The sequence below is a fragment of the Scyliorhinus canicula genome, chromosome 8, assembly GCF_902713615.1.
Source record: "Scyliorhinus canicula chromosome 8, sScyCan1.1, whole genome shotgun sequence".
In the NCBI taxonomy this organism is placed as follows: domain Eukaryota; kingdom Metazoa; phylum Chordata; class Chondrichthyes; order Carcharhiniformes; family Scyliorhinidae; genus Scyliorhinus; species Scyliorhinus canicula.
Window position 1 is genome coordinate 187921492 of NC_052153.1, and position 26782 is coordinate 187948273.

Below are 26782 nucleotides of genomic sequence, written 5' to 3' on the forward strand. Positions count from 1 at the left end.
AGTTTGAGCTTGGTCATTCAGGGGCAATGTCAAGATGCACAGCTTCACAGAAAGGGCAGTGGAAATCTGGAACTCTCCGAGGCTGGGGAGTCAATTGAAAATTTCAAAACTGAGATTCATAGGGTTACAGAACCAACATAGGTACATGGAGTTAATAGAGAGTATTCATCAACTTCCTATCTCTCCCAAGCCTTTCCAAGTACGATGGAATTCTCTCCATTTGCCTGGGTGAGTGCAGCTCCAACAACACTCAGAAACTCAACACCACCCAGGCCAAAGTAGGCACATGATCAGCAACACATCCATCACCGTAAACATTCACTCCCTCCAACATCAACACACAGTAGCTGCAGTGTTCCATCCCAACAGCCCTGTGACACCGCATGGACGGAGGTGGCTTAAGGCAGAGGGTCAACACCACCTTCTCAAGGGGATCGGCAATAAATGCTGCTCTTGCAAGTGATGCTCACATCCCATGAATGAATAAATAAAGAAAGAAAAGCTGAATGGTGGAACAAGGGTTTTAGGGGTTGGGCTGACTCAGGGCGTTCAACAGGCTGGGGGCTTGGCATGCACCACTGTACACATAATTATTTCATTCAGCTTTCAATGCCACAACATAATCCTGGCTCAATCCATAGATCGCAATCCAAAGCATTGAGGTGGGGGAAGCGGGGAGGAGGAAGGGGAGGGGGTGGAGGTGAGGCGTTGGTTTTAGGAAAAAAATAAGGATGTACCTGATGGTATTGGATGAGTCTCAGCAACATGGAAACCACCACTTCCTTCTGCGTGTCCAACTCCTTGCCAGCATCAGCTTTATTGGTCCCTCGCAGAACAAACAGATCATGAACTATGGGCTGTAGTGCCGGGATTGCTATTGCAAAGTACAAAAGGAAAATTTGTCCACTGGAATCTGAATTAAGGTTTAGAAAATAAGCAGAGGCTCTTCAACTAAGAAAAGGTTCACTAGATTGGTCCCTGGGATGAGAGAGCTGCCCAACACCGAGGCTAAACAAACTGTGTCTGTACTCTCTCTGGAGTTTAGAAACATGGGATGTAATTTCATTGAAACATACAACATTATGAAGGCGTTTGACAGGGAAGATACGAGACTTTAGTTTACCTGCCTGGAGAATCTAGAACATGGGGATACAGTATCAAAATAAGAGACCGATCATTTCGAACTGAGACAAGGAGCAATTCACTCAAAGCGTTGTGAAGATTTGGATTCTCTCATACATACGAGTTAGGAGTAGGCCACTCAGCCTTCACCATCATTAAATAAGACCATGTCTGATCCGACTGGAGCCTGCTGCCTACCCCGGATAACCTTTCACCCCTTTGTTCATCAGTATTCAATCTCGCTCTGCCTTAAAAACATCCATCCTTAAATAAGGTGACCAATACTGTACACAATACTCCAGATGTGGCCTCACCAATGCCCTGTACAACAGAAGCATACTTTTGTAATCAATTCCCCTCACAATAAATGATAACATTCTTTTAGCTTTCCGAATTACCAGCTGTACCAGCATACTAACCTTTTGTAATTTATGCACCAGGGCACCCAGATCCCTCTGCATCTCAGAGCTCTGCAACCTCTCACCATTTAGTTAATAAACTTCTTTTACATCCTTCCTTCCAAAACAGACAATTTTACATTTTTTCAAATCGTACTCCACTTGCCAGATTTTTACCCTCACTTAAATATTCTGTCACTTTGTAGCCTCCTGATGTAATCCTTTTTTTAATATCCTTGAATGATAAATACTGACCAGGACACCCTTGTACTCCTTCAAAGTATCTTTTACACCCACACGAGGAAAAAGATGAGTAATAACTCATCTAAAAGACAGTACCTCCGACAGTAGCACTCACTCAGCGCTGCACCAAAGATCATATGATTGAGCCCCTGGAGTGGGGTTGAAGCAACATCCTTCTGAGTGCTATCCACTGAACCACAGATTGTTAAAGGTTTCATAAAGCATCTACTTTGATCAGTCAAGATGTGAAATATAGATCCGCTTTTGAGGTGGGCCGTGTGGCATCTGCTGATGAAATCAGCGTTACACAACACAACTATACGCTTAAAAAAAGTACACTGTACATTACAGCACATATTTTCCACAATATTCTCGTGCATCGCCAGATCCAGAAGAAATAAAGTTCCAATTTTGTAAAACCATAATCCTCATTGGTCCAGTTATGTTCAGTACTCCTGGTGCAGACTTCAATATGCAATGAGAAAGAGTTAGTTGACAGTGTAGTTGCGATAGAACCCTTGGGGATGAGGGACCATAATATGATAAAATTCTTTTATCAAAGTGGATAGTGAGGTAATTGATCCTGGAAACCAAGGTCCTGAACCTCGATAAAGGTAACTATGATGGTATGAGGCACGAGTTGGCTATGATGGACTGGGAAACATTACTGAAAGGAAGGACAGCGGACAGGCAATGGCAGGCATTCAAGGAACGAATAGGTGAACTCCAAAAGTTGTTTATTCCTATTTGGTGCAACAGTAGAATGGGAACTGTGGTCAAACCATGGCTTACAGGGCAGCACGGTGGCGCAGTGGGTTAGCCCTGTTGCCTCACGGCGCCGAGGTCCCAGGTTCGATCCCGGCTCTGGGTCACTGTCCGTGTGGAGTTTGCACATTCTCCCCGTGTTTGCATGGGTTTCGCCCCCACAACCCAAAGATGTGTAAGGTAGGTGGATTGAACACACTAAATTGCCCCTTAATTGGAAAAAAATTAATTGGGTACTCTAAATTTAAAAAACAACAAAAAAAAACCATGGCTTACAAGGGAAATTAGAGATGATATTAGATTCAAAGAAGAGGCATACAAATTAGCAAAAAAAAAACAATAGACCCATGTATGGGGAGCAGCTTAAAATTCTGCAAAGGCAAACCAAGGGATTGATTAAGAATGGAAAATAGAGCATGGTGGCGCAGTGGGTTAGCCCTGCTGCCTCACGGAGCAGAGGTCCCAGGTTCAATCCCGGTTCTGGGTCACTGTCCATGTGGAGTTTGCACATTCTCCCCGTGTTTGCGTGGGTTTCGCCCCCACAACCCAAAAGATGTGCAGGCTAGGTGGATTGGCCACGCTAAATTGTCCCTTAATTGGAAAAAAATGAATTGGGTAAAAATTTATTTAAAAAACAAAATGGAAAATAGAGAATGAAAGTAAACCAGTGGGGAACATAAAAACTGACTGTAAAAGGTTCTACAGGTATGTAAAGAGAAAAAGATTGACATAAACAAATGTAGGACACTTACAGTCAGAAACGGGGGGAATTCATAACGGGGAACAAAGAAATAGCTGGGGAATTAAATTTGTATTTTGCTTCTGTCTTCACAAAGGAAGATATGAATAATGTACCAGAAGTTCTGGGAAACACAAGCTTTAGGGAGGAGCTGACGGAAATCAGTATTAGTAAAGATATGGTTTTGAACAAATTAATGGGACTGAAGGTAGATAAATCTCCAGGACTTGATCATTTTCATCCCAGAGTATCTAGAAATTAGAAGATGTGCTCATCTTCTAAAATTCTTTGGATGCTGGAATGGCTCCTATAGATTGGAGAGTAGCCAATGTTAGTCAGCTGTTCAAACAGGGAGGTAGAGAGAAAACAGGGAACTACAGACCAATGAGCCTAACATCAGTAGAAGGGAAGTTGCTGGAGTCCATTATCAAGGTTTTCATAGCACAGCATTTGGAAAACAGTGGTATAATTAGGTATGGTCAGCATAGATTTACGCCCAGGGAGAACCAGGTGGATATGGTTATTTAGACTTCCGGAAGGCTTTCAACAAGATCTCACATAGCAGATTACTATGTAAAATTAAAGCGCATGGGATTGTGGGCACCGTCTTGAGTTGGATAGAAAGATGGTTAGCAGATAGGAAGCAAAGATTTTGAATAAATGGGTCTTTTTACAGTTGGCAGCAGTGACTAGTTGGGTATCGCAGGGATCTGTGCTAGGACTCCAACTGTTCACATTATATATTAAAGATTTGGATGAGGGAACTAAATGTATTATCTCCAAATCTGCAGATGATACAAAATTGGCGGTGAGGGTGAGCTGTGAGGAGGATGCAGAGATGCTTCAGCTGGATTTGGACAGGCTGGGTGAGTGGGCATATGCATGGAAGATGCAGCATAATGTAGATAAAGAGAGGTTGTACACTTCGGTAGCAATAATAGGAAGGCAGATTATTTCTTGAATGGGTGTAAATTGAGAGGGGTGAATACTCAGCGACAATTTGGTGTTCTCGTGCATCAGTCATTGAAAGTAAGCGCACAGGCACAGCAGGCAGTGAAGAAGGCAAATGGTATGTTGGTCTGCATAGCGAGAGGATTTGAGTTTAGGAACATGGATGTTTTACTGCAATTCTATTTGGCATTGGTGAGCCAACACCTGGGGTATTGTGTGTAGTTTTGATGTCTTTATCTGAGGAAGGATGTTCTTGCTATGAAGGGAGTGCAGAGAAGGTTCACCAGGCTGATTCCTGGGACAGCGGGACTGTCGTATGAGGATTATATCATTGGAGTTTAGCAGAGCGAGGGGATCTCGTAGAAACTTACAAAATACTAACAGAATTAGAAAGGGTAGAGTCAGAAAGAATTTTGCCCAAAGGTGGAGGAGTCTAGAACCAGGGGTCAATAGTTTGATAAGGAGTAAGTAAACCTTTTAGGACTGAGATGAAGAGAAATGTCTTCACTCAGAGAGTGGTGAATCTGGAATTCGCTACCACAGAAAGTAGTCAAGACCAAAACGATGTGTAATTTCAAGAAGGAATTTGATATAGCTCTTGGGCTAAAGGGATATTGGGGGGGGGGGGGGGGGGGGGGAAGAGAGGAGAGAGAGAGAGAGAGAGAGAGAGAGAGAGAGAGAGAGAGAGAGAGGAGAGAGAGAGAGAGAGAGAGAGGAGAGGAGAAAAGAGAGAGAGAGAGAGAGAGAGAGAGAGAGAGAGAGAGAAGAGGGGAGAGAGATCAGGGTATTGAATTTGATCATAATGAATAGTGGAGCAGGGCCTTTTCCTGCTTCTATTTTCTATGCATGTTTCTATGTAACATATCATACATTAAAAGGAGGTCACAGCCAACTGTGATTTGTAACTCAACTCACAGTCAGCCTTACCAGCAGATATCCAAGTAACCTAGAGTCCAATCCAGTCACAAATACAATAGCCAAACAGCAAGCTAGAAGTTGAAAATACGCACAGGCTGCAGTTTGATGATTCTGACCCCTGTAGTTAGTATCAAGTTCAGCTGGTCACATAAAGCTACGCTACAAACTAGCGTAACTTGGGAATCTCACTCAGAGAGAGTACAGCTCGAGTTTCAAGGGCTAAAACCACACAACAGAGCTTCCTGCTCCCATTCCAGCAAGTTAAGCCCGACTTGGGTTACATAACGTTGAGTGCGGAGAACCTGAGCCCCAGTCTATCGCTCTAATTCCCATTAATTAGCCTGGCTGAGTGGTCAGTCAGACACCAACAGTGCTTGTGAAGCACTACAGATCTTCCTGAGCCAATTTGTTTCCAATCCTTCATCATCATGTCAACTCTACACAAGGGAGAATTCTTTCCCAAACCCCAATCCACCCAGAAAAAATGGTTGTGAAACCACCTTGGGTCTCTTTGAGTTTACTGAATTGGATATAGGCCACAGAAAGAGGCCACTTGGCCCAACAAGTCTGGACCAGTATTCAAGCTCAACTCAATCCTTCTCCCATCCATTGTCATCTATCTCCAATGCATCTCTAGTCCTTTGTCCCTCATATAACTAACTAGCCTACCTTTAATAATAATAATCTTTATTATTGTCACAAGTAGGCTTACATCAACACTGCAATGAAGTTACTGTGAAAATCCCCTCATCACCACACTCCGGCGCCTGTTCGGGTACACTGAGGGAGAATTCAGAAATGCATCTAATGCTATTTGCATCAAGTCCATGTGGTAGCAAGTTCCACATTCTCACCACTGTCTGGGTAAAAGTTTCTCCTGAATTCACTATTGGATTTCCTGGTGACTATCTTGTATTGATGGCCTTCCACGCTCTTCCCGCCAGTGAAAACGCTCCCTTTGTGTCAGCTCCATCGAAACCTTCCATTATTCTGAAGACATCCATTAGGTCACACCTCAGCCTCCAAGAGAAAAGAGGCCCGGCCTGTTCCTTCTTATCCAGATCTCACGTACTTCAGTTTTGAACTAAATAGCTAAAGCTCTTTTAAAATAAAACTTAGTCAGGTTTGTTGAGACAGTGTCAAAAGTACGAACTTCAATTTACTTTTCCTTAGATGTAAAATTGAAGATGTTAATCCTCACCCACCACTTGGCTTAGAAAGCAAATCTAATACTAAATAAAGGACTTTCCCAACACCAAAACAAAAATTCTAACCAGCGCCATTTCAGAACATCAACACAACAGAATGTATTTTGCCGTTCAGACTTTGTTTTCAACATTTGTGACAGAAGAATTTACACCAGTTTGCAACACAATAAGGAAGGATAAAAAACACAACCAGAACGCAACTGCGGGGGTAATTACCGTGCGTGACAGCTTTCCGACCGCTGGCCATGATCCCATCGCACAGCTGGATAATTTTGGGAATTCCAATGATCGGCTTGGAGTGGTAGCGCTCGTATGACAGCAACACCAGGAAGAAAAATATGTTTGGAATGATGGCCTCGGATTCCCTAACAAAATTTCAACAGATAACAATAAGTATACAAGCAAGAAACCAGTATAAATAATTACTCAAAGGGACATTATTGACCAGTAGGCACAAATGGGAATTTTGGGGACGGTAAATTTGAGAGCCTATAAGAGGATATTCATATGATCCACATCAGAAAGTACTAAATTGACATTGGCTGTTGTTGACACTCACCTAAACTGGCCCACCTCGATGTATTCAAACTGCTTCAGAACAAAACCAATGAATACCTACAGATGAAGGGAAATCCAAGTGTATCATATAATTGCACAGACTTTACACAGCATTTCAACAAAATAATTGATCCAACGATGCTATATCGATGTTCACATGTCACATGAGCCCCATCCCACCCTACTCCATATAACACATTCTTGAGTGTTTTCCTTGTTTCCTCTTCAATAAATCTATGCTGTTCACCTTCAGAACTCTGACTATTGTAGTGAGTATTCTGGTTAAAGAAGTCTTACAACACCAGGTTAAAGTCCAACATGTTTGTTTCAAACACAAGCTTTCGGAGCGCAGCTCCTTCCTCAGGTGAATGATTCACCCGAGGAAGGAGCAGTGCTCCGAAAGCTAGTGTTTGAAACAAACCTGTTGGACTTTAACCTGGTGTTGTAAGACTTCTTCCCGTGCTCACCCCAGTCCAACGCCGGCATCGCCACATCATGGTTAAAGAAGATTCTTCTGAATTCGGTATTGGGTTCATTAGTGTCTCGTCTTATATTTATGTGCCCCAAGACATGGAGTCTCAGAGAAACCAAATTACACTCGCGCGTGACCTACACAATCTCTTTATCCCAGTCTGGATCCGGCGGGGTGGCACAGAAAGCTGCCAGGCAGAATGACCTCAGCTTGGACTATAACTTCAATGAGTAGGACAGAAAGGAGTGTATTTCCTTCACCACACAAGAAAACATTTTTGGTTTGTTTCAAAAATACAGTTTTTTTAATACAGTCACACTGCTTCCTGAGTACTTAACGGGACACATTACAGCAAAAGTTTTTTGAGGAAATTTCAGAAATGAAGGTAACAGATTCAGTTCTTACACCCTGGACCATATCATTCCACTGTCGCATTGCCTTCTTTTGTGGTAACAAATTGGATTTATATTGTCACGGTTGAAAAAACAAACAATAGGTGCATGTCCATCTGCCTCGCCGGGACCCATGCACCCATCCCCAGTGGAACACACTTTACAAACGGACGACAGCCCCACTGTGGGATGGTGAGCACACCTCCTGGTTAACTGAAACATCGCCACCCGCAACCTGGTAACTGACCAGAGTGGTGACGTTCCAGTTTCAATCTTCCATGGAAAGTATGGACAACCCTCAACCGCTGGAGGGTGGGCAGGGAAAGGTGGTAACTTCCTCCACGAGTGGAACGCGGCAAACAGCTCAAATTGTGACTGCGGCTATCCAATCAGACTATTGCCCACATAGAAAAGAAAAAAAAGAAAGAAAATTGCTTATTGTCACAAGTAGGCTTCAAAATGAAGTTACTGTGAAAAGCCCTTAGTCGCCACATTCCGGTGCCTGTTCGGGGAGGCTGGTACATAGTGCACTTTCACACTGAGAACAACCATTCACACTGCGTCAGCTGGAGCTGTTTGAATGGGTCGCTAATTTCCACATCGAATTACAACTGCTTCCCCAGCCATAGGAATAATTGGCCTGGGTTAAAGCAGTGAATAAATTTGTTGCAGGGCAGGGTGGCTTTACGCAGTTTACATAAGTAGTGTCGGCTCTCTTGAGTTAGAAAGGGAAAAGGAGGCAGAGAAGCAGGCAGTGTCTACTCTTGACCACTAACCTTTCACTGCATCCTCCATTCACCCTCTTGTTGAATGTGTGTCAATGCCACAATTCGCCTCAGTGGCAATTCTTTCCAATTTGCCTGTCCACATGAAAACAGCCTGACAAGACCAGACTCTTGGCTGAGATGCAAGTATTGAACAGGACACATTACAGTACCCCAATGCGGCTTCTCACAGTTGACAAGGAAGATTAGAAGAGTTAGCAAAAGGTGCACTGGATAGATTCAAAGCAGAACCAATAAAAGATCTTGGTAACAGGCTACCTCTCCAATCTCATTGGCGTGTAATGGGAGGAGACCATTCAGCCCTTCAAGCCATTAAATTAGACCACGGATGATCTTACCCGCAACTCCGCCCATCCACATATAAGGGAGCAATGGTCCATTTGAAAGTAAAACTGGGCACTTTTAAACATTCTTTATATTTTAGCTGTCTTTAATACATGCTACCATGGTTTCCACTGTTCCTAACCTAAAGTGAGCACTAACCTGATCTGAATCGAGGAGGCAGTAGTTAACCCTGAGCTGTACAAGCTGAGCCAACAAGTCAAGCACTTGTCTCTGCAGATGGACTGAAGTGGTGGTGGTGTACTGCTTCAAGGCCTTGATGACCAGAGGCTCAAAGAGTCGGATGTAGTTGTGTATTGCATTCTACAATGAGGAAGTGCAGATATAAATCATGTTCGAACATCCCAAGGTACATCACACGAGTTTCCCTTCCCGCTGGAACACCAACAGCCTCCCCCCTCCCGCTGGAACACCAGCAGCCTCTCCCCTCGAACACCAGCAGCCTCTCCCCTCCCGCTGGAACACCAGCAGCCTCTCCCCTCCCGCTGGAACACCAGCAGCTTCTCCCCTCCCACTGGAACACCAGCAGCCTCCCCCTCCCGCTGGAACACCAGCAGCCTCTCCCCTCCCGCTGGAACACCAGCAGCCTCCCCCCTCCCGCTGGAACACCAGCAGCCTCTCCCCTCCCGCTGGAACACCAGCAGCCTCTCCCCTTGAACACCAGCAGCCTCCCCCCTCCTGATGGAACACCAGCAGCCTCCCCCCTCAAACACCAGCAGCCTCCCCCCTCCCGCTGGAACACCAGCAGCCTCCCCCCTCAAACACCAGCAGCCTCCCCCCTCCCGCTGGAACACCGGCAGCCTCCCCCCTCCCGCTGGAACACCAGCAGCCTCTCCCCTCCCGCTGGAACACCAGCAGCCTCCCCCTCCCGCTGGAACACCGGCAGCCTCCCCCCCTCAAACACCAGCAGCCTCTAACCTCCTACTGGAACGCCAGCAGCCTCTCCCCTCCCGCTGGAACGCCAGCAGCCTCCCCCTCCCGCTGGAACACCAGCAGCCTCCCCCTCCCGCTGGAACACCAGCAGCCTCCCCCTCCCGCTGGAACACCAGCAGCCTCCCCCTCCCGCTGGAACACCAGCAGCCTCCCCCTCCCGCTGGAACACCAGCAGCCTCCCCCTCCCGCTGGAACACCAGCAGCCTCCCCCTCCCACTGGAACACCAGCAGCCTCCCCCTCCCGCTGGAACACCAGCAGCCTCCCCCTCCCGCTGGAACACCAGCAGCCTCCCCCTCCCGCTGGAACACCAGCAGCCTCTCCCCTCCCGCTGGAACACCAGCAGCCTCCCCCTCCCGCTGGAACACCAGCAGCCTCCCCCTCCCGCTGGAACACCAGCAGTCTCTCCCCTCCCGCTGGAACACCAGCAGCCTCTTCCCTCCCGCTGGAACACCAGCAGCCTCTTCCCTCCCGCTGGAACACCAGCAGCCTCTCCCCTCCCGCTGGAACACCAGCAGCCTCTCCCCTCCCGCTGGAACACCAGCAGCCTCTCCCCTCCCGCTGGAACACCAGCAGCCTCTCCCCTCCCGCTGGAACACCAGCAGCCTCTCCCCTCCCGCTGGAACACCAGCAGCCTCTCCCCTCCCGCTGGAACACCAGCAGCCTCTCCCCTCCCGCTGGAACACAAGCAGCCTCTCCCCTCCCGCTGGAACACAAGCAGCCTCTCCCCTCCCGCTGGAACACCAGCAGCCTCTCCCCTCCCGCTGGAACACCAGCAGCCTCTCCCCTCCCGCTGGAACACCAGCAGCCTCTCCCCTCCCGCTGGAACACAAGCAGCCCCTCCCCTCCCGCTGGAACACCAGCAGCCTCTCCCCTCCCGCTGGAACACCAGCAGCCTCCCCCTCCCGCTGGAACACCAGCAGCCTCTCCCCTCCCGCTGGAACGCCAGCAGCCTCCCCCTCCCGCTGGAACACCAGCAGCCTCTCCCCTCCCGCTGGAACGCCAGCAGCCTCTCCCCTCGAACACCAGCAGCCTCTCCCCTCCCGCTGGAACACCAGCAGACTCTCCCCTCCCGCTGGAACACCAGCAGCTTCTCCCCTCCCACTGGAACACCAGCAGCCTCTCCCCTCCAGCTGGAACACCAGCAGCCTCTCCCCTCCCGCTGGAACACCAGCAGCCTCCCCCCTCGAACACCAGCAGCCTCCCCCCTCGAACACCAGCAGCCTCCCCCCCGAACACCAGCAGCCTCCCCCCTCCCGCTGGAACACCAGCAGCCTCTCCCTCCCGCTGGAACACCAGCAGCCTCTCCCTCCCACTGGAACACCAGCAGCCTCCCCCTCCCGCTGGAACACCAGCAGCCTCTCCCCTCCCGCTGGAACACCAGCAGCCTCTCCCCTCCCGCTGGAACACCAGCAGCCTCTCCCCTCCCGCTGGAACACCAGCAGCCTCTCCCCTCCCGCTGGAACACCAGCAGCCTCTCCCCTCCCGCTGGAACACCAGCAGCCTCTCCCCTCCCGCTGGAACACCAGCAGCCTCTCCCCTCCCGCTGGAACACCAGCAGCCTCCCCCCTCCCACTGGAACACCAGCAGCCTCTCCCCTCCCGCTGGAACACCAGCAGCCTCTCCCCTCCCGCTGGAACACCAGCAGCCTCTCCCCTCCCGCTGGAACACCAGCATTATTGTTCTTCCGTTGTTAGCTTTACATTTTTTGAAACCACAATTGGGTTTTAAAACATTTTTAAAAGCTCAATTATTAAGGGCACATATCACGATAATGCCACAGCTAATCTATTTAACACATTGATTGTGCGACAATACTATGTGCAGTTAGATGGAACAGGAAGTACCTTATCAGCTCGATGCCTGGCCACATTGGTCAGACTGACCTTCAGCTGTGATGAAACCTTTTGCAGCACATCGAACCACCTAAAATATAAAATAAGCGAAATACCCGAGTCATTAACCCTCTATTTCGTACAACAGTATGCGTTTTTATTGATAAATCACAATTGGAAATTGCTCCAGAATTTAGTTCACATAAAACTGTTCACATCACTAAGCTAGGATATAGGATATTTCGCTAGGATTGCACAGAACAGTTGGCAGAGAAATTGGGTCTTCAGCCAGCCAGTCCATGTTGGTCTTATCACAGAATGCAGAGTTTATACGTTACTTGAGCTGGCCTCTATTTTTTCTCACCAAAATCTACCAATGTAATCCTTCTCCCGCGTGTCCGTAAATACATCTACACAATTCATTTCAACCGCTCCATGTGCGAGTGAGTTCCACATTCTCACCACTCTTTCACGTAAAGAGGTTTCTTCTGAACTCCTCATTGGATTTCTTGGTGACCAGCTTTCTGGCAAATGTCTCCTTTTATCGTTTTGGTGTTTAGACGGTTCATTGCAAGCTGAACAGCAAAACTACAAACAGTATAAAACAGGTAGCTTCAGGAGAAACCGTTTTACACAGCGAGCGGTGAGAACGTGGAACTCAAACCACAGGCAGTGATTGTGGCAGATAACTCAGATGCGTTTAAGCAGAATCCAGATAAGTGCGCAAAAGAGAAAGGAACAGAAGAATATCCTGTTAGTTAGATGACTCAAGTGGGAGAAGACTTGGAATTTAACTTGGGAAAATGTGAGATTGCTCATTTTGGAAGAAAGGAGGAGGATTATTATTTAAATTGAGAGAGACTGCAGAAAACTGTAGCACAAAGAGACCGGGGTCCCTTGTTCACAAAACCCAGAAAGCTCGCATATAGGTGCAGAAGGTAATAGGGAAGGCAAATGGAATGCAGGCTTTTATTTAAAGAGGACTGGAGTACAAAAGTAAAGAGGTGTTGCTGCAACTGCACAGAGGAGGTTTACTGGATGGTCCCAGGAATTTCTGCCATACGAGGAAAGATTAAAAGGTTGGGACTGTACTCCTTGTAGCTCAGAAGAATGAGGGGCGATATGACTGGGACATAAGATTCTTAGGGGGTTAGATGTTGGGTAAATGTTGGGAGGTTGTTTCCACTCATGGGAGAGTGTTGGGCCAGAGGACACAGTCGCAGAATAAGGGACGCTCATTTAAGACGGATTTGAGGGAGAATTCCGTCTCTCCAAGAAGTGGTGAATCTTTGAAATTCTTTACCCCAGGAAGCTGCGGAGGCCGAGTTCTTGACATTTTCAAGGCTGAATTGAGGGTTGAGGATATAAGGCAAGAAAGTGGATGTAGGTAGTGTTAGAGGAGCCATGATCTTATTAAATGGCAGATCAGGCTTGAGGAGCGGAATGGCTCCTATTCCTATTTCTTGTATCTTATGCAGAGCAGAAAAACCAGCAGAGACTGGTTTGTATTGTAAATTCTACACAGCCGCAAATAAAATTATTGAACTAAACCCGATGTGTGCTGCATTTGGAGGAACATTCTCATTATTGCCTGTGGGGATTTTTATTTTCTGCAGTTAGCCAGTTGGGTAACTAGGCGATGACCACCACAATGAGAGTCTCCAAATCAGACCCACAGCAAAGCCACACAGTTGTAGTTTCGGTTCGTCCAATGGGACAGAGATCGACAGTGAGTTTACAATGACCACTCACTTTCACCACTCAAAGCAAGGTCTTCCTGTAAACCCGAGAACCTATTCACACATGAATAACAGCATTTTGCCAGTAACACGCTGTTATCTTTCCAGCTTTGGTGATCCTCAAGTTAAATCACCACCAGTCAGCTCTCCCCCTCAAAGGGGAAAGCAGCCTATGGTCATCCAGGATAATGGCGACTTTACCTTTTTAAGAACACACAGCACAGAAACAGGCCATTCAGCCAGACTTAGCCACATTAGTGCTCCACGAGCCTCCTCTCAGCTCTCTTCATAGATTATCATAGAATTTACAGTGCAGGAGGCCATTCAGCCCATCGAGTCTGACCGGCTTTTGGAAAGAGCACCCTACCCAAGGTCAACACCTCCACCCTATCCCCATAACCCAGTAACCCCACCCAACACTGAGGGCAATTTTGGACACTAAGGGCAATTTATCATGGCCAATCCACCTAACCTGCACATCTTTGGACTGCGGGAGGAAACCGGAGCACCCGGAGGAAACCCACACACACACGGGGGTGCAGACTCCGCACAGACAGTGACCCAAGCCGGAATCAAACCTGGGACCTTGGCGCTGTGAAGCAATTGTGCTATCCACAATGCTACCATGCTGCCCTAACCCTATCAGCACAATCTCTTATTCTTTTCTCCCTTGTGTTCACTTAACATCCCCTTCATGTTATTTACCTAATAAACTACTACTTGTGGTCTGAAGTTACAGATTCAAACCACACTGGGTTAAAAAAAAAAAAATTTCAACTGAAATTCCCAACTGGATTTTATTCGTAACAATCTTATATTTCTGGCCTCTAGTCCTGATCTTCTTGCCCACAAGTGGAAACATCTTCTCTGCATCAAAACTGTCAAAAACTCTTCATAGTTTTAAATATCAAATCACCCCTCAAGCCTTCTCTTTCAACAGATAGAAAGCCCAGGTTATTCAGTCTTTCCTGCAAGTGTGGCCGTCCGATTCAGATGCAGCAAATGGGTAAAAATCCTGCAACTTCCAACCCAATAGTCTGTGGGAATACCTACAGGTAAGGATTACAGTAGGTCAAGAATGATGTTGAAAGACAACAAAAATTGGCCTCATCAGCCACCTTTCACATCCTGTAAATTAATTTTAAGAAAAATATCAATTCGGTTCTGATATCTTTTGTGAGAATCCCTTTTTAGCAATCTTTAATGCTCCGATGTTGTTTTTTAATAATATAGAGACCAGAACTGTACACAATTGTGTACAATTTTAGCACAACTTCTCAAAAGAATAATCAATATGATGCCTCACCCAGATGTGTCCTGCTCAGGTTCTGCTTGGACCATATTCCTCAGACTGGCATCAGCTAGTGCCTGGGTAAAGTGAGTATATGGTGCCATGAAGCAGTAGTGATACAGTCCTGGCCTTAGATTGGAGGAACCCAGGCGTTGCACCTTCCCTTGTGATTTGCTGGGGTTGGAGGATGAGCCTTCGTACTGCGATGCTAGGTTTGTTCCAAAGAGTGTCTTCAATAGCTGCAGTTCAAAGATTTCACGATTAAATACATGCAGGTAAAAGCCACACAAAAAGACTAGAGCGTTGAGCAAACAGAACAATGAGCAAAAAGCTAATTGGGGGTAAAGAAAAGGCGCAATATTGATAATACGAACATACAAATTAGGAGTCGCCCCCCCCCCCCCAGTCTGTTCCTCCATTCAATAAGACCATGGCTGAACAAAGAACAAAGGGAACCAAGAAAAGTACAGCACAGGAACAGGCCCTTCGGCCCTCCAAGCCCGTGCCGACCATGCTGCCCAACTAAACTACAATCTTCTACACTTCTTGGGTCCGTATCCCTCTGTTCCCATCCTATTCATGTATTTGTCAAGATGCCCCTTAAATGTCTCTATCGTCCCTGTTTCCACCACCTCCTCCGGCAGCGCGTTCCAGGCACCCACAACCCTGTGTAAAAAAACTTGCCTCGTACATCTACTCTAAACCTTGCCCCTCGCACCTTAAACCTATGCCCCCTAGTAATTGACTCCTCTACCCAGGGTCTACCCTGAGTGGATAGCCTCTGACTATCCACTCTGTCTATGCCCCTCATAATTTTGTAGACCTCTATCAGGTCGCCCCTCAACCTCCGTCGTTCCAGTGAGAACAAACCGAGTTTATTCAACCGCTCCTCATAGCTAATGCCCTCCATACCAGGCAACATCCTGGTAAATCTCTTCTGCATCCTCTCTAAAGCCTCCGCATCCTTCTGGTAGTCTGGCGACCAGAATTGAACACTATACTCCAAGTGTGGCCTAACTAAGGTTCTAGACAGCTGCAACATGACTTGCCAATTCTGATACTCAATGCCCCGGCCAATAAATGCAAGCATGCCGTATGCCTTCTTGACTACCTTCTCCACCTGTGTTGCCCCTTTCAGTGACCTGTGGACCTTTACACCAAGATCTCTCTGACTTTCAATACTCTTTAGGGTTCTACCATTCACTGTATATTCCCGACCTGCATTAGACCTTCCAAAATGCATTACCTCACATTTGTCCAGATTAAGCTTCATCTGCCATCTCTCCGCCCAAGTCTCCAAACGATCTAAATCTTACTGTATCCTCTGACAGTCCTCATCGCTATCCACAATTCCACCAACCCTTGTGTCGTCCGCAAACTTACTAATCAGACCAGTTACATTTTCCTTCAAATCATTTATATATACTACGAACAGCAAAGGTCCCAGCACTGATCCCTGCGGAACACCACTAGTCACAGCCCTCCAATCAGAAAAGCACCCTTCCATTGCTATTCTCTGTCTTCTATGACCTAGCCAGTTCTGTACGCACCTTGCCAGCTCACCCCTGATCCCATGTGACTTCACCTTTTGTACCAGTCTACCATGGGGGACCTTGTCAAAGGCCTTACTGAAGTCCATATAGACAATATCCACTGCCCTACCTGCATCAATCATCTTTGTGACCTCTTGAAAACTCCATCAAGTTAGTGAGACACTAACCCTTCACAAAACCATGCTGCCTCTCACTAATACGTCCATTTGCTTCGAAATGGGAGTAGATCCTGTCTCGAAGAATTCTCTCCAGTAATTTCCCTACCACTGACATAAGGCTCACCGGCCTGTAGTTCCCTGGATTATCCTTGCTACCCTTCTTAAACAAAGGAACAACATTGGCTATTCTCCAGTCCTCCAGGACATCACCTGAAAACAGTGAGGATCCAAAGATTTCTGTCAAGGCCTCAGGAATTTCCTGTCTCGCCTCCTTCAGTATTCTAGGGTAGATCCCATCCGGCCCTGGGGACTTATCTACCTTAATATTTTTCAAGACGCTCAAAACCTCGTCTTTCTGGATCTCAATGTGACCCAGGCTATCGACACACCCTTCTCCAGACTCAACATCCACCAATTACTTCTCTTTGGTGAATACTGATGCAAAGTATTCATTTAGTACCTCGCCATTTCATATGGCTCCACACATAGATTCCCTCCCCTGTCCTTCAGTGGGACAACCCTTTCCCTGGCTACCCTCTTGCTTTTTATGTACGTGTAAAAAGCTGTGGGATTTTCCTTAACCCTTTTTGCCAATGACTTTTCATGACCCCTTCTAGCCCTCCTGACTCCTTGCTTAAGTTCCTTCCTACTTTCCTTGTATTCCACACAGGCTTTGTCTGTTCCCAGCCTTCTAGCCCTGACAAATGCCTCCTTTTTCTTTTTGACGAGGCCTACAATATCTCTCGTTATCCAAGGTTCCCGAAATTTGCCGTATTTATCCTTCTTCCTCACAAGAACATGCCGGTCCTGAATTCCTTTCAACTGACAGTTGAAAGCCTCCCACATGTCAGATGTTGATTTACCCTCAAACATCCTCCCCCAATCTACGTTCTTCAGTTCCCGCCTAATATTGTTATAATTAGCCTTCCCCCAATTTAGCACATTCACCCTCGGACCACTCTTATCCTTGTCCACCAGCACTTTAAAACTGTTCACTGTTCCCGAAATGCTCCCCTACTGAAACTTCTATCACCTGGCTGATCTGATTGCGGCTTCAATTCCACCTACCCAATTACATTCCACCCCCTTTCTTGTAAAGTATCTATCTAGCTCTGCTTTGAAAATATTCAAAGGCTTCGCTTCCACCACCTTTTGAGGAAAAGAGGTTCAAAGACTCACGACTCTCGTAGAAAATAGATCTCATGGGCAGCATGGTAGCACAGTGGTTAGCACTGTTGCTTCTCAGCGCCAGGGTCCCAGGTTCGATTCCCAGCTTGGGTCACTGTCTGTGCGGAGTCTGCATGTTCGCCCTGTGTCCGCGTGGGTTTCCCCCAGGTGCCCCGGTTTCCTCCCACAAGTCCCGAAAGACGTGCTTGTTAGGTGAATTGAACATTCTGAATTCTCCGAATTACCCAAACAGGCGCCGGAATGTGGCGAGTAGGGGATTTTCACAGTAACTTCATTGCAGTGTTAATGTAAGTCTACTTGTGACACTAATAAAGATTATTATTCTTCCTCTTCAGATTATTATCCAAATCCTTTTGAAAGCCACAATTGAATCTGCCTTCGCCACATTTGCAGGCAGTACATTCAACCCATATTTAGCAAAATTGGGTCTTTTTCATCACTTTCTTAAACGAGCCTGGTTTCTTTCCCTCAACCATCCTTCCTGACAAGTCTGTTTCACATGTTTACAGCCTATGACTAAAGATCTCAGTCCAAAACTTCACCAAGGCACGGTAGTTAAAGCCAGTGTTTTGAAAATTATGCAGAATCTTATGAGCAGGATATCAGACCACACGGGGCAGCAGGGTAGCATGGTGGTTAGCATAAATGCTTCACAGCTCCAGGGTCCCAGGTTCGATTCCTGGCTGGGTCACTGTCTGTGTGGAGTCTGCACGTCCTCCCCCTGTGTGCGTGGGTTTCCTCCGGGTGCTCCGGTTTCCTCCCACAGTCCAAAGATGTGCGGGTTAGATGGATTGGCCATGCTAAATTGCCCGTAGTGTCCTAATAAAAGTAAGGTTAAGGGGGGGGTTGTTGGGTTACGGGTATAGGGTGCATACGTGGGTTTGAGTAGGGTGACCATGGCTCGGCACAATATTGAGGGCCGAAGGGCCTGTTCTGTGCTGTACTGTTCTATGTTCTATGTTCTATGATTAAACCTAGCTTTCAATAGCCACGCAAGTTAACATTGTTACAACCACGCATCCTCTAATTTATTTTCTATAGTGTGCAGGAGATTTGCTTAAGTGCTCAGGCCCTTCAATTTCATTAGCACGGTCGCACCCATGCAGTAACGTAAAGGGGCTAACATGTGCACGGGTTGCTGCACAGCCCGAGGAAACATTGCTTACAGCGCATGTGGCAAATCAAATTCATGAAGCATTTTGACATATCTGTAACTAGGAATGTCAGTATTCAAAATACCAGCTTACCTGCTGCACACAGACTGTGGCTGCCATGGGTTCTCTGCAGAAACAGGACTTGAGGTAACCAAGGATCTCTTCCACACACTGCAAAAGGATTTTGTAGAAGCAACCTCAGTTTTCGTAACCGTGGATTATGAGAATGTTAAAAATACATATATACATATTCCAAAACCTGCACTTAGTGCAAGTGCTTCCGAAGCCCACAGGCCACCTTATGAACCTGTAAACATGTACAGATGGAAGTACAGGAGGCATTAAATAATACAGAAGGGGCAGTAAACAAAGAGACCATTCAGTCCAACTCGCCTATACCTTCTCTCATCCACATTCATTTCATTACAACCTTCTGGTTCTTTCTCCCTCAAGTGTGGGAGGTGAAATGAGGGACAGGGAGGTGTGGTGATAATGTCACTGGACTAATAATGTAGGAGTCCAGGTTAATGTTCTGGGGACATGGGTTCAAATCCCACTAAGGCAATTCAATTAAATAAATCTGGAATTGAAAGCTAGTCTCCGTGATGGTGACCATGAAACCATTGTTGATTGTCATAAAACCCCATCTGGTTCACTAATGTCCTTTATAGAAGGAAATCTGCCGTCCTTACCCAGTCTGGCCTACATGTGACTCCAGACCCACAACAAAGTGTTTCACTCTTAACTGCAATCTGACCAGCCGAGAAAACCACTCAATTCAAGGGAAATTAGGGACGGGCAACAAATGCTGGTTTAGCACACTGGGCAAAATAGCTGGCTTTTAAAGCAGACCAAGGCAGGCCAGCAGCACGGTTCAATTCCCGTAACGGCCTCCCCGAACAGGCGCCGGAATGTGGCGACTAGGGGCTTTTTACAGTAACTTCATTTGAAGCCTACTCGTGACAATACGCAATTTTCATTTTCATTTCATGCTGGTCCAGCCCAGCGATGCCCACATTCCGTAAAAGAATTAAAAAAATATATTTATCTGGCTTCCCTTTACTTGCATCTCTGCTATTCATCTCAACTACTCTATGTGGTAGTAAACCCACATTCTCACCACTCTCTATCTAGGTAAAGAAGTTTCTCGTGAATTCGTCCTTGAATTTATGCATGCCTATTCTATACTTACAGCTCCAGTTTTGGGCTCTACCAAAGTGGAAACATCTTCCCTCAGTTTTATTTAAAAAATATTTTTATTAAACATTTAAAAAAAAATACAAACCCATAATACAAAACAAACAACCAAACTCAGCAGTATCAACCACCCCCCCCCCCCCCCCCCCCCCACCCCACCATCCCCATATCAGCTGAGGGTGACTAACTCTTTAAAGAACACAATACAAGGCCGCCCCAATTGCATCCCTTAATGTGTATTTAACTTTCTCAAAACCTCCATGAGAGCCCCAGCCACAACGAGGCACTGGATGGAGAAGTTGAACTCCAACGCGAACAAGCGATCAACATGGCAACGGCTTAAACACCCGCCCCTGCACCCGTCTGCTACTCCGGCAGGTCTGACACCCCAAACATGGCCACTAGGGGGCTGGGCTCCAAATCCATCTGTAAAATCTCCGACATGGCGCTGAAGGAGACGACCCAAAATCTCAGCAGTTCAGGACATGCCCATGACATACATCTTCCCTACGTTAACACAATCAAACCCAGCCATAATTTTAAAGACCCCCCCCCCCCCCCCCCCCCCCCCCCCCTCCTCCTCAGTCCACTCCTTAGCCTTCTCTTTTCAAAACAGAAAACAGAACTCCAGCTTGTTCAATCTTTCCTGATCGGTAAAAGCTCTCAGTTCTTAGTGTCAGCCTTCTAAATCTCTTCTCCTGCCTCGCCAGTGTCACTATATCCTTTACACAATATGGAGATCAGGCTGTAACTCCTAACAGTCTAACCAACATTCAATGCAAATTTAACATAACTTCTGTATAGAAAACCAATTTACCTTCCCAATGTCTGGAAGTGTTGCAATCTCAAGGAGCTGAGATAGAACATCCAAAGTTCCTCGCAAAAAGCTGCCAAACTTCTCATTATTGTTCTGGAGGTCCAGCGTCACCTACAGGAGAGAAAACATTTTAATGGGTGCAGAAGGGCAGTTCAAAATTCTGGGAGATTTTGATGGAGAAGGAGAAGGTATTTTGCACTTGTGGGTGAGTAACCAGAGGATTTAAAGTGCTTGGATTAAAGAGAATGCAAGAACTTTCTTTTAGACAGCAAGTTGAATTAATTTGAATGAGAGGGAGGCAGAAGCAGATTCATTAATAATTTTCAAAAGGAAATTGGATACAAACTTGAAAAGGAAAAAAAATTCAGGGCTATGGAAAAAGAGAAGGGACTGGGATTAGTCTGATAGTTCATTAAAAAAAATACGATGAATTAAATAACTTCCTATTGTGCTGTATAATTCTATGAAATCACAGCACTCTTGATTTTCCAATGATCAATAATCACAAAAATAGAAGCACTGTTAAACAAGCATATGGACTTCTGTGACCCTGCCATGAAGCATGGCTCCACATAGGAGCAAAGTCGAGCGACATTTATTATATACGGATGGTACACAACACAACTAATACAACTGTGACTTCTACATTGGCATAAAATGAAGAAAAGAAAGGCAACGTAACAGGCATGGGCCATCTGCAACGTCACAACCCCATGCTGAGTCGATCACTGTAGCCCTGCTCTCAATCACACTTCTTCAAAGCCTCTCTGCATTATTACGCTCTCCTTCAAAAGTTTAAACAAAACACTCTCCACCTGCCCATCAGTCCCCTTCTTCCTGTTTAAGTGTTCTCCACTGCTTCTTGCAAAACAACTTGCTTTATATAGCATCTTTAACATGGTAAGATGTCCAAAATACCTAACCTGCCTACCTAATCCTATTTGTCAGCACTTGGCCCATAGCCTTGAATGTTGTGATGTGCCAAATGCTCATCCAGGTACTTTTTAAAGGATGTGAGGCAACCCACTTCTACCACCCTCCCAGGCAGTGCGTTCCAGACTGTCACCACCCTCTGGGTAAAAAGATTTTTCCTCAAATTCCCCCTAAACCTCCTGCCCCTCACCTAGAACCTGTGTCCCCTCGTAACCAACCCTTCAAATAAGGGGAATTGTTGTTCCCTATCCACCCTCTCGACGCCGAGATGCCAAGAGAGAATATCAAACTAAGCTAGAGTCACAGACAGACTCTCGGTGGTTGTGGCAAGGACTAAACAACATAACAGGCTACAAAGCGAAGCCAAGCAGTATCTCTGGCATCAGCGCACCCCTCCCCAATGAACTTAATGCATTCTATGCTCGGTTTGAGCAGGTAACCAACAATCCGCTGTTGAGTGCCCCAGCAGCCCATAATTCACCCATACCCACCATCACAGCTTCCGAAGTCAAATCGGCATTCCTGAAAGTGAACCCACGGAAGGCGATGGGCCCGGACGGGATCCCTGGTCGTGCACTCAGAGCCTGCGCATACCAGCTGGCAGAGGCATTCACAGACATCTTTAACCTATCCTTACTCCACTCCGAGGTCCCCACCTACTTCAAGAAGACCACCATCATAACGGTACCAAAGAAGAACCAGGCAACATGCCTCAATGATTACCGCCCGGTGGCCCTGACGTCAGTTGTAATGAAGTGCTTCGAGAGGCTGATCATGAAGCGCATCACCTCCATACTCCCGGAACGCCTTGACCCACTTCAATTCGCATACCGTCGCAACCGGTCCACATCAGACGCCATTTCCCTGGCCCTACACTCATCCCTAGAGCATCTCGAAAACAAGGACTCCTACATCAGACTCCTATTTGTTGACTACAGCTCCGCCTTCAACACCTTAATCCCAGCCAAGCTCATATCAAAGCTCCAAAACCTAGGACTTGGCTCTCCACTCTGCAACTGGATCCTTGACTTTCTGACCAACAGACCGCAGTCAGTAAGAATGAACACCAACACCTCCTCCACATTAGTCTTCAATACCGGTGCCCCGCAAGGCTGCGTACTTAGCCCCCTACTCTACTCCCTGTACACACACGACTGCGTGGCAAAACTTGGTTCCAACTCCATCGACAAGTTTGCTGACGATACGACCATAGTGGGCCGGATCTCGAATGACGACGAGTCCGAATACAGGAGGGAGATAGAGAACCTAGTGGAGTGGTGTAACGACAACAATCTCTCCCTCAATGCCAGCAAAACTAAAGAGCTGGTCATCGACTTCAGGAAGCAAAGTACTGTACACACCCCTGTCAGCATCAACGGGGCCGAGGTGGAGATGGTTAGCAGTTTCAAATTCCTAGGGGTGCACATCACCAAAAATCTGTCCTGGTCCACTCACGTTGACGCTATCACCAAGAAAGCACAACAGCGCCTATACTTCCTCAGGAAACTAAGGAAATTCAGCATGTCCACATTAACCCATACCAACTTTTACAGATGCACTATAGAAAGCATCCTATTGGGCTGCATCACAGCCTGGTATGGCAACTGCTCGGCCCAGGACCGCAAGGAACTTCAAAGAGCCGTGAATACCGCCCAGTCCATCACACGAACCTGCCTCCCATCCATGGACTCCATCTACACCTCCCGCTGACGGGGGAAAGCGGGCAGCATAATCAAGGATCCCTCCCACCCGGCTTACTCACTTTTCCAACTTCTTCCATCGGGCAGGAGATTCAGAAGTCTGAGAACACGCACAAACAGACTCAAAAACAGCTTCTTCCCCACTGTCATCAGACTCCTAAATGACCCTCTTATTGACTGACCTCATTAACACTGCAACACTACACCCTGTATGCTTCAACCGATGCCAATGCTTATGTAGTTACATTGTATATCTTGTGTTGCCCTATTTTGTATTCTCATGTATTTTCTTGAATTTTGTTTAATTCCCTTTTCTTCCATGTACTGAATGATCTGTTGAGCTGCTTGCAGAAAAATACTTTTCACTGTACCTCGGTACACGTGACAATAAACAAATCCAATCCAATCATAATCTTGCACACCACGATCAGGTCGCCCCTCAGTCTTCTCTGCTCCAGCAAAAACAACCCGAGCCTACCCAACCTCTCTTCATAACTTAAATGTTCCATCCCAGGCACCACCCTGGTGAATCTCTCTGCACCCCTCCAGTGCAATCACAACATCCCAAGTGGTGACCAGGATTGTACGCAGTACTCCAGCTGTGGCCTCACCAAAGTTCTAAATAACCCTGCCAATGCCCAGTCCTCTGCCCGATCTCTACAACCCCACCTAATCGGTACATCCCTGAACACCAAGGGACAGTTTAGCATGGCCAATCCAATTAATCTGCACACCTTTGGACAGTGGGAGGAAACCGGAGCACCCGGAGGAAACCCATGCAGACACGGGGAGAACGTGCAGAGTCCACATAGACAGTCACCCAAGGCCAGAATTTAACCCGAGTCCCTGGTGCTGTGAGGTAACAGTGCTAACCACTGTGCCGTCATTCCACAATTTGTGGACGAGTCCTCCAACTTCTACCACCCTTTGTGGGTTGAAGTATATCCTCAATTCACCCCTGAAAGGTTTGGCTCCAATTTTTAGACAATACCACCTAATCCCATACATCCTAATCAATAGGAATCGTTCTTATGTTCTGTTTAATATTTAGAAAAATTGTTAAATCAACCCCTTACCCTTAACTTCCAGAGAATACAACCTCAGTTCGTTCATTCCCCCCTTTAGTTAAACCTTTTATCCCAGGTATCATTCTGGTAAATACATGCTGCCCTCCCTCCTATCAATATATCCTCCCGAAAGGGCAATACCCAGACGTGCTCACAGAGCTCCAGGTTTGATTTCACCATGCTTACTTTACACACAACCTCAACAATGAGTTACTGGTGGGGTTAAATCCTGCAAAATGCTTGTGAAGCAATGACATCATTGAATGTAACAGATCCATTTCTTCATTGTCCTGCTGGTGAAGCCATCCTGGGCTCTCGTCCAAGAACTGACTGACAAGTGCCGGCCCCTTTTAATACACTCAACGGAGCAATCAAATAGGTCAGCATCTTATTACATGAAATAGCGCAATCAAACATATTCATGAATTCATGCACGGCACCCAGCAACGTGACCAACATTTACAAAAATCAGATGTTACCACGTTGTGCTAACGGGTCTGGTTTTACACATTCTGAACCACCTGCATGGTGAATTTGGAATAAATGTCGGAGTGAATTTACATTAATAGCAATTTATTGCACTTTTCAAGGAAACTCAAAGTGCTTCAAGTACACGTATTTAGAGGAATGAGAGGTCCAATAAATAGTATGAAGAGGAACAACCAGTCTGCTTTTGTGGGTATTGCTCGAGGTGGAATTATAAATAAACATGGATATCTGAGCTCTGTGGATCCAGGGTTGTGCATGACCCCGGACCCATGGCCTGTTGGTCGGTAATCCAGATAATTAGAATTGGGTGTTTGCTTCAGAAATTTGACACGGGCCTCGGGGGCAGGGCGAGGGGCCTCGGGGGCAGGGCGAGGGGCCTCGGGGGCAGGGCGAGGGGCCTCGGGGGCAGGGCGAGGGGCCTCGGGGGCAGGGCGAGGGGCCTCGGGGGCAGGGCGAGGGGCCTCGGGGGCAGGGCGAGGGGCCTCGGGGGCAGGGCGAGGGGCCTCGGGGGCAGGGCGAGGGGCCTCGGGGGCAGGGCAAGGGGCCTCGGGGGCAGGGCGAGGGGCCTCGGGGGCAGGGCGAGGGGCCTCGGGGGCAGGGCGAGGGGCCTCGGGGGCAGGGCGAGGGGCCTCGGGGGCAGGGCGAGGGCAAAGGCAGAGCACTGGGCGGCAGTATCTTGAGCGGCTAACATGCGCCAACCCCCACTCTGCAACTGGACAGCCAAGTTAAGTGCAGTACAAATGTGGTTGGCTCTTAACTGCCCCTTCATGGGCAGTTTAGGGATGGGCAATAAATCCTGGCATAGCATAGACAGCCCACGTCCCATGAACAAATAAAAAATCCCACTACTCAGTTAAAAATGCCACGTAGGATAGGAAGGGTCTCTTTCCTTGATACATAAACTATTCTAAAAATGCCACTTGCTGATGTGCTAACAGAGTAAGAAGAAGCAACAAGATGCTGGAGATCTGTTACATATATATTGTCTGCATTTCTCTATTCAATGACCTTCACATGATAAACATTGTAAAACAGGCTTCTGCAGAAATTAATTTTAAAAATTAAAGTGACGGAATTTTTATACAATAGATTCTTGCTCTCACTCCCGAAGGTTAATGATAAGGGCGACATGGTGGCACAGTGGTTAGCACTGCAGCCTCACAGTGCCAGGGACCCGGGTTAAATTCTGGTCTCGGGTGACTGTCTGTGTGGAGTTTGCACTTTCTCCTCGTGTCTGCATGGGTTTCCTCCAGGTGCTCCGGCTTCCTCCCACAGTCCAAAGATGTTTTTTAATAATCTTTATTGTCACAAGTAGGCTTACATTAACACTGCAATGAAGTTACTGTGAAAAGCCCCAAGTCGCCACATTCTGGTGCCTGTTCGGGTACACAGAGGGAGAATTCAGAATGTCCAATTCACCTAACAGCACGTCTTTCGGGACTTGTGGGAGGAAACCGGAGCACCCGGAGGAAACACACGCAGACACGGGGAGAGCGTGCAGTCTCCCCACAGATAGTGACCCAGTCGCAAATCGAACCTGGGACCTGGCGCCACAGTGCTAACCACTGTGATACCATGCTGCATTGTGCAATGTGCTGTTTAGATGGGATGTGGAGATGCCGGCGTTGGACTGGGGTGAGCACAGTAAGAAGTCTTGCTTTCGGAGCACTGCTCCTTCCTGAGGTGAATGATTCATCTGAGGAAGGAGCATTGCTCCGAAAGCTCATGTTTGAAACAAACCTGTTGGACTTTAACCTGGTGTTGTAAGACTTCTTACTGTTTAGATGGGGCTATGGGAATAGGGCAGGGGTGTGGCCTAGTTAGGTTTCTCTTTCAG

General features: G+C 47.1%; 1 protein-coding gene across 10 annotated transcripts in view; it reads right to left on the reverse strand.

Moving 5' to 3' along the window:
- Positions 1 to 26782, reverse strand: part of htt (huntingtin) — a 256270-nt gene that overhangs the window by 94134 nt on the left and 135354 nt on the right. For all 10 annotated transcript variants that reach the window (XM_038805852.1, XM_038805859.1, XM_038805861.1 and 7 more), the window contains 8 exons: positions 20757 to 20867; positions 18836 to 18913; positions 14705 to 14928; positions 11672 to 11750; positions 9035 to 9196; positions 6904 to 6959; positions 6561 to 6709; positions 738 to 874 (listed from right to left, as the gene is read on the reverse strand). In XM_038805852.1, the coding sequence (XP_038661780.1) occupies positions 738 to 874; positions 6561 to 6709; positions 6904 to 6959; positions 9035 to 9196; positions 11672 to 11750; positions 14705 to 14928; positions 18836 to 18913; positions 20757 to 20867 (996 nt within the window). The remainder of the gene's footprint in view (positions 1 to 737; positions 875 to 6560; positions 6710 to 6903; positions 6960 to 9034; positions 9197 to 11671; positions 11751 to 14704; positions 14929 to 18835; positions 18914 to 20756; positions 20868 to 26782) is intronic.